Source organism: Austrofundulus limnaeus, unplaced genomic scaffold (assembly GCF_001266775.1).
Source record: "Austrofundulus limnaeus strain Quisiro unplaced genomic scaffold, Austrofundulus_limnaeus-1.0 Scaffold114, whole genome shotgun sequence".
Classification (NCBI taxonomy): Eukaryota; Metazoa; Chordata; class Actinopteri; order Cyprinodontiformes; family Rivulidae; genus Austrofundulus; species Austrofundulus limnaeus.
Genome location: NW_013952516.1, coordinates 1,403,275 through 1,412,099, shown reverse-complemented (window position 1 = coordinate 1,412,099; position 8,825 = coordinate 1,403,275). Strand labels below are relative to the sequence as shown.

At 44.2% G+C, this 8,825-nt stretch overlaps 1 protein-coding gene across 1 annotated transcript; it reads right to left on the bottom strand.

Annotated features, from left to right (window-relative positions):
- Window positions 1-775: 775 nt before the first annotated feature.
- Window positions 776-8,825, bottom strand: rgmb (repulsive guidance molecule BMP co-receptor b; the record flags this gene model as incomplete). The annotated part of the gene is given in 3 exon segments (XM_014014452.1): window positions 776-2,932; window positions 5,079-5,626; window positions 8,786-8,825. Coding segments are annotated over 3 exon segments (1,347 nt in total), but the record flags the coding sequence as incomplete, so codon positions are not given.

Sequence of the window (8,825 nt, the reverse complement as noted above, 5' to 3'; positions counted from 1 at the left end):
TCATTCATGATCAGAATGGGTCTTATCAGTGTCTGAGATTTCATAATGCAAAGATCTTGAGTGAGGGATTATTTTGTGAGATTGGGCTGGTCCTAATTTCATAGAGTGGTTCTTACACGCTGGAGGGACTATGTCTCTCAGCTGGCCTGGAAAAACCTTGGGATTCCCCCAGAGGAGCTGGAAGAAGTGGCTGGAGATAGGGAGGTCTGGGTCTCTCTGCTCATAGACTGCTGCCCCCGTGACCCGATCTTGGATAAGCAGAAGAAAACGGACGAGTCTGAAGCCATTTTTGTGTTTTGTAAGGTCAGTTGGCTGTACAACCCTCTTGAATTGATCCGACTTAATCACGTTTTAGACATCAACTGCATGATTATTTTCTAAAATTTTAATTAAAATTTGTTCATGAGATATTTTTCTAATAGTTTGTTGAAATAAAAGCAGTTAAAAGTTGACTCTATTAAGTTATGATAAATTAAAAAAAAAAAAAACAGAACATGTGCAATTGATTAGTTCTCAGAGTACAAGCTGGAGATAAGTCTCAGTTACTACACAACCTACACAAAATATTAGCTGATTATCTGTAAACAATTTTTGTTTGTTAAGATTGTTTTGCTGAAGCGGCCATTTAATCAGTTGTGTCAGCCCAATTACTGTCTGAATTTCCTATTAAAATCTGTGGTAACTTATGAAACATTTTGCTAACAATACAAACAAACACAAAGACAAAAACATTATTACCCTTTCACCTTTGAGTGACAATAAAACACAAACACAGTTGGTTTCCTCCATTTTCTTTGTTATTCAGCGCCTTTAGTAACACACCAACATAGCAAGAGAGCACCACTAGGTGGCAGTACAATCACAGCTGACATTTTTTAAATAATTAACCAACAGCAAGAATATGGAGCTTAACTTCCTCTACAGGACACTACGTTCATAAATAAGTTAGGTACTTCAACACTGACCAGTCACTCTTCACCAAACCGACACTCACATGATGAAAAATATCACACAAACAAATTAAGAWTAAGCCGATTCAACAAACTGGGCGTAAATATACAGAATATTACATGTTTGAAAGGGTTGAAATTCCTGCCAGGCATCAAATTCTCCCAACACTGTGCGTACAAATCATACAGCAGCACAGCATATCAAAGTTTTTTCTCTGCTTCAGTATCGTACAAAGATCAAAATAAGAAGTACCTGTCCGAATGAGAAAACTAGTTCACAAAAGAAGAGAATAGGGGTGCTGGTTTGGTGGTGAGTTTTGATTTTTCTTGTAATAAAAACTCATACATTGTTTGTCTTTGGCTCAAATAATAACAAAAAAATACAGTGAGTACAAAACATGACAGTTTGGTCATCACATTTTGACAAAACGATGAGAATACCTCTGATGAAACRAACCCACATTCTTCAGTTAGTTTAAAGGAAACATATCTAAACACATCTGCACACACAGCTGACATCTTTTTTTTTTAAAGAAAGTAGTACTTGATGGCATTTGCTGCAACAATATACCTAATACATTCAACAGAAAAACTCACATTGACCGACGTAAAATGAGACACTGAGTCAGRTCCGCAGCTGGAAGAATGACGCGTTTAACAGAAATGCAGCTCCTGCCATCCAGCTGACGAAATATTGACGAAACTTCTTGGTTTTGGTGGAAAAAACAGCACGTGAATAAAGAAACACTGACTGGCACTGTGTGTGAAAAAAGTTAAAATAAAGTGCTTTTGTTAAAATAAAATAAAATAAAATAAAATCCTTGGTTTGAGGCATTTAAAAAAAATCACACCAAATGACACAAACCAAAACAAACTACATCATTACACTGTGCACTGAAGAGAAAAATGAACTATTTACAGTTGATTCACCCAAATCAAAGCAATCGTCTCATTGTCAGTTGCATTCTGACTCTGCCAGATAAAATGCTGCGAGTGTTGATCGTCTCTCTGTGCATACTAAGGGGRCTTATCGCCTCCTTTAAAAGACTTCCAGTTCATAGTAATTGTCTAGCCTGCTGTTTCCTCTCTGCAGGAGAAAGACATCAGTGCTCAATATCAGTGCTCAGCAAAAAGTACAAAAAAAAAACTCTCTAAACTCTCATTCTAGTGCACACACAAACACAGGCCTACATGCATCCAGACACACAGAAGCACTGCTGTCCCTACAGGACAACAGCCCTCAGAGCACACAGCAGGAGCAGAATGAGCTGTTCCACAGACTCAGAGTCAGAGTGGAAGACGGACCAGGCGGATCCACGGGGGTAGATCCTCCACCGATCCCGGTGCGGGTGGAGGCTCTCCATGTCCTTCTGGGCGCTGTACGCAGCCACCGTGAAGTTAGCGTCCCCAGTGGTCAGGAGGTCAAACACACAAGAGTGGAAGTAAATGTCCGGCACCTCCAACTGCTCCCCGCAGCGCTCCTTCGCCCYCTCTACACCGAAAACCTGCACGGCGCCGCGAGGGTACGCCTGTGTCTGCGGCGAGTAGCTGGGCCGACGCAGGTGCTGGCGCTGGAGGCCAAGCGCGGGAGGAGACAGCGGCAGCGGGAGGTGTCCCGCCTGGTCGATGCGTTCGCTGCCGGGGCAGCCGTTCAGACAGAGCTGAAGGTCCTGGGTGTCGTCATAGTCCTGAGCCAGCTCCTCTGGGATCCGCACCGCTAACGTCAGGTARCGCCCCAGCTGGCGGACGATTATAGTCACGCCGATGTAGCCGGCGTACAGTTCCACGTGGCGCCCGGGGCTGCGCTCGGAGATCCACAGAGCCCGGACCTTCCCTGCTGCACCGTCTGCACTGACGGAGGCGTGGATGGGGTCGCCGCTGCTAACCGTCCCGTCATCGAAGGCAGCGGGGAGGTTGTCTGTGACAGCCTGGTAGACCCTTTGGTCCGTGCAGCCCTCATAAGGCTTGAAGATTATGGTGATCTGCAGAGAAAAAGTGGGGGGAAAAAGCTCCTAGGTCAGTTTTGTCGAAATTTCCGGAAAAATTCACCTTTTAGGCTCCGCAATAATGAGTACACTGAAGAAAACAAAATGCAAGACAGGTAAAAAAATGCAGGGAACGCACACACAGATTTCCACACAACATTTGAGAAATGACTTAATGAGTTTTTAACAAGTTGTAATTTGACACAGCTATGAAAACATGCTGACACAYGCAAGCACACGCAACGCCAAACTGAAAAACATACACACACTCCAGTGGTGTGCAGATGCAGGGTGTGGTGTGAGCATTACGGTTAGCGCTAGCATCATAGTTCCGGTGAATGGCTGCTTTGTTCACATGACAGCCGTGAGGAATGAGGCCTGGCAGCCCATTAAGCCTGGAGGGCTGTTAACGTGGGTGTATATAAGTGTGTGTATATAAGTGTGTGTGTGTGTCTATTAGTTGTGACTAATAACTCGCTCCACCTCTGACACAAGGTCAACCCTTCAGCTACAAAGTGAAGAAAAACTACTATTTGCTCTATGTGTGTCTGTGTGTGCTTGTGTGTGTGTGTGTATGTGTGTGTGTGTGTGTTTACAAGTGTGTATGTGCTTTAATAATTAAAGCCATCGACTAAGCTAGAGAGGGCAGATCATCAGGGGAAACATCAACATTGCTTCTTTAACACCACAAAGCTCACCTTGTGTGGCTTGTCATCCATTTAGTTGTGCACATACATATTTGTGTGCATGTGTGTGAGTGTGTGTGTGTCTTTCCCACTGCACTGGGACCTTTTAACACACAGTGCTTTAAGCTGAGTGCAAGGAGTGCCACTTATGAACTTGTGAGACACACACACACACACACACTTCCAAACACACTCTAAAGTAAACAGTAGGTCCTTTCACACATCTCATTCCACGGTTATTAGTGGTCAAGACTGCATGCAGCTATTAACCAAGTTAGATCTGCAACGCCGCTGCAGTCACAAGAGGCAGTCACAAGATCCGAGGACGCTCGCCTCACACCTGTGAGTCTGCGGCAGTTAGAGGCACAAAATGAGGCTTAAACGCCGAGGGTGTTTTCTAGTTCCAGACTGATAAGGTGACACAGAAACGCAACCGAGGAATAATTACAACAACACACGCACTAAAAATTAGGCCATTTACATCAGCTGGTCACACTTAAGAAGCTGTTTCACCTGAAAAAAAAAACCTGTTCAGATGTTTATTTTGAAGTGGGATTCCATAGAAAATGTAAGAGCAAATAATAWCTTAGCTATTTTAGATAGGTCTTTGAGCGACCTCAGTTTGAAGAACCAAAGATTAACTCRCTTGTCAATCAGATCAAAAGTTAGTTCAGCTCTGGCCAAGATCAAAGTGAAGTTCCTTCAGAGAAAAATCTAAAAGCATTAATAGGGTTTCCGTATGAAACTTTTTCTCTTTTTACTAAGTTAGTGTGAAGTGCGTGTATCACAATCTCCAATGAGTGCTACAGCTAGTTGCTGCTGCTGCTTTTCTCTTGCAAATAACCATTAAAAGCTATATGAATAACAGATGCAAAACTAAAAACCATGAAAAATATGTATAAAATAAGAGTTCATATGAACCGCTATGAATTGTTGGTGATCAAAAATGATTTAGGACAACGGTCCACTTTGACCTAACAAGCTGYTAGCTAAATAATCTGGCCAGAATTAAACTTCACTTCTCCAAACTGAGGTCGTTCGAAGAGACACTTACAATAAATAAGACAGATAAAGTTTTACATTGTCCAAAATTAAAACCACAAGATCCAGTTAAAGGGCACTGCCATGTTACATTTTTGGAACCAGGGGTGTGGGGATCTAGACCACATCTAGACCCCAAATAATCTCCTTCCTGTTTTTCAACAATCCAAGTACCAAAGTCTGTCAGTTCATATGTAAGGGGCCAGACCTAAAACGTTTATTGGAATCAGCCTTTAAGGAAGTTGGTCCCATTTCAGCTTCAACTTCTAGGTTTATTAGAATGTCTATTTCCAATGACCATCATTGTAACAGGTAAGTTATTGATTGTTTATAACCTTTCCACAAAACCCAATTCCAAAAGATTTAAAATATACCTTAAACAAATTCAACCCCACATAGCCCCCTTCCTTCCTCACCTTATTGGTGGCTGTAGCACTGGAGCCAGGAACCACAGGAACGTTAGTGACCTGCACCAACAGGTAGTGATTATCGATCAGAGGCCACGCCCCCTCCACCTTACAAGTCTGAAAGCTGTCCTTGAATGTCCTTAAGTGCGGGTCTCCAAACAGCCCACAGAACAAGTACGCAGGCTGAGTGTGGCTGTGGCTGTGAGGGTGTGAGTGTGTGTGCCCGTGGGAGTGTGTGTGTGTGTGGGCGTGCTGGGTACGGCTGTGGTAGTTGCAGGGTTCAGGGTGGATCTCGGGCTGCGTGGAGGACGTCGGCCCGTCTCTGGAGCAGTTCCTCTGGCTCATGAGGTCCGAGATGCCGAGCACGGCCGAGTGGAAGACCAGGTTTCCCCGGCAGGCCTTGGCTGTCTTCTGAGTGCAGGCCGAGTACGAGCGCAGAGCCTTGCAGAACTCCGCGTGAAAGCCATCCACGGCAGGCGTCAGGTGGGAGGTCAGGGAGACGAAGTCAGTGGTGCACTTCTGGATTCGACACTGAGTGGAGGCCACCTGGCACTGACCTGAAGAAGACACACACACACTGGGTCAAAATCACCAGCATGAAGCAAAGCAATTACGGTTATGTAATCTCAGATGTCTGACAAATCAGGTTTGAACCTGATTAGATGCTGGATCTTACGCGGAAGTGGAAAGTTTGTGCACTCACACGAGACAGATAAGGTTACTGTGAGAGGAAAAAAAAGCTCACTTTGATCTTAAACTCACAATGGTATCAGCCCGTTTGAGCTAATAAAACTACAAAAAATAAAAGCGGACCATTTGCCAATTCTTGATCAATCAGCAGTGCCGCTTTGTGAGTGTAATAAAGCCGAAGAGTAATAAACCAAAGAGCAGTCAGACAGGAACGATGAAGCAAGTTTTTCCCACAAGGAGTCAGACGATACTGTAGCCAAGAAGCACATAAAGCAAAAGGTTTGCACTTACAAATCTTCCACGATTACATGAAGTGTAGCCTGTTTGTTGTGGCACATCTGAGAGATTTTATTTTTAATATTTAGACAAAAAACATTTTAAAAGACCACCATCACGCCTATCAGGAAGAGATTTCTCGATCTAAAATTGTCTGTGACCTCTTATCTGTTTCTACATTTCTGAGCGAGACTGGGGTCAAAGCAGCCTTTTGTATCACTGATCATCAGGGAGAAACAGGGAGTTAGAGCCAGAGAGAGATTAGAGACCAGACCTAATGCATCAGTCACAGCGTGCTGCTATTAGATTAGGCCAGATAGAAAGGCTCTGCAGCGTGTGTGTGTGTGTGTGTGTGTGTGTGTGTGTGTGTGTGTGTGTGTGTGTGTGTGTGTGTGGAGCTGCACACAAACTCGAGCTGCAATCAAAAATCTTCAGAGGGTGTTATGACTCTCCTGTGTTCAAGCAAGAGCAGAAAGTGCACACTTTTTCCCCTCACATCCACTTCAGTTAGCACCAAGAAACGAATAAAACAAAGCCATTAGCCTGCTCCTCGTCACAGACTCACGGAGAGATGGGTGCCACCATATGGGGGCAGTGCTGCTCCGGGTTTTGGCAGACGGGGTGCGAGAGGAGGACCCCCACTCGTGCCAAACTTCAGAATCTCAGCCCTGCTTGTTAAATACTGACACCGGTCCACAAACACACACACACACACACACACACACACTCACACAAGCTGTCGGACCTCTCCAACCACAGCCACACATCATTTGAGCACTGAGGCCACATTGTGACAGTTTTCCCCTCCTATCAGGCCTGCAGCACCCAAAAACTGGATTAAGTTTGTTCTGGTTCCTAAAGCGTTCTGCTGAGCTGCACTAAAACACACTAAAGCATCTATTCAATAATGTCTGAGCAAAAAGGAAGCTGACCTCGTAAAAGAAAGATTCTAGCTCCAACTTCTGACTTTTAAAGATGCACTGCGATGCAAACTTTCTGCAGGTTTATCAGGCAAGAAGCTGATTAATTATGTCCTGACGACCTAAAGTCGATTGTCAAAACACAACTCCCTTATTTTGGTTCTCCAGGGACGTCGCCCACCCATCTCTTCAAGCACGCAGAGCTGTATTTGAAAGGAAAATCTAATCTGTGCATATAAATAAGGAGTTTATGATAAATGGAGTTGAGGTGGTGAATGCTAAATGAGATTTGAAAAGAGAATCAACAGATTTATAGATTATTAAGAGGAGGATGAGGAAGTCCTCCTGTGGGGGGGGATTATTGCAGTTTTATTTGCTGTCGTCTCTAAGAGGAGACACAAAGGGGAGTCAGCACTGCCTTCAAAATTCAACCTTTTTTATTTATTCTCTTTTTTCAGATCTTCAGCAGCTTTTCTGGTCTTTTCAGCTCCTTTGCCCTCTGTCCTTTTGCATCCTGAGGCACCTTCTCTACCATCAAACAAGGTCAGAATCTCCCAATCTTGCTTTTTTTTTATTTATTTTCATCATCTTCTTCTTCTTAGTGGTTCTTTGTCTCCCACTCAGACTCCCTCCAACTTTTCTAATCTCCCCAGATCAGAAAAGGATCCGCTGGGATCATCTCTCAGCCGAGGGAATGGCTCGTGAAGTGCTTATTGATCACCTTGTTGTGTGCACTCTCTCACACTCCCGAGCTCAAATCACACCGACGCAAAGCTCCACATACAGCACCGCACTCGACTGCGAACAATGGTCCCTCGATTCAGACACTCCTTTTGCCTTCCTGTCCAAACACGCRGCGCTTGACAGCTGTTGACAAACTGTCCAAAAAGCAAAAAAAAAAAAAACAAACAAAAAAAACCACGAAACATTTCACACGCTTTGGCAAATAAAAACCCTCCGCTTCGCCTCAGCAAACTAAACAATAATGCACATTCTTTCCAGGTGACGCACRTGTGCAAGTATATAGGTGCTGAGAGAGTCTTAATGTGCAGGAGCATGTTGCACAAGGCTGTGTGTGTGAGTCTGTGTGTGTGTGTGAAGGAGGTGGGTTTTTGTCCTGCTGATGAATCCTGGTAAACTAATTACAGGAGGTGTGACTGCCCAATAAATAGGCACCACTCCAGTCGACCCCCTGCACAGACAGCGAGCCAAAAACACAACCATAAAAAAGGCTGGGAAGAGGAAAATGCATGATTAGAGGTGGAATTAAATGAGCAGCAAAGAAAGTGGGAACATGACATATTATGTTGGTGAGAAGATAAACATCAAAATCAGCCAAGTCTGACACCTTTTCTGTGAATGGGTTTTGCTCTACTTTAAGTTTAGATTTACAGCCCACTTTTGACTTTTTATGGTCAGCCACCCTCTGACAGACTCGGCTCTAAGTTGGATTCAATAGGTCTGTTGTGTATATAGACAGGAGGAGAGCTGGTCGTCCTCTTCTCCCTTCTCTTCCCCTCCTCCATGAGCCATTAAGGGGCAGACAGGAGAATGACGGCCCAGGAGAGAGGAGGAGAAACTCGATCCGTGCTCAGACTGCTGCACTGCCGCTTTGGAGAGAGCCATTGTCAGGGCCCAGCACAAGGACCGGGCCGAACAATGGGCTCACAAAAATAACTAATAATTATTAAGTAACCAGAACAGATTAAAAGAAATGAAGAGTTAAGAGAGGCTGTGATGAAATGCATGGAAACAATAATAATAATAAAAAAAATTTAAAAAAAAAAACATTTGGAGACACTTCTTGTTGCAGTGTTGAAGGAGTTTTACCTCTGCGAGCTCCGCAGCACAGAGCGACGATCAGCAGCAG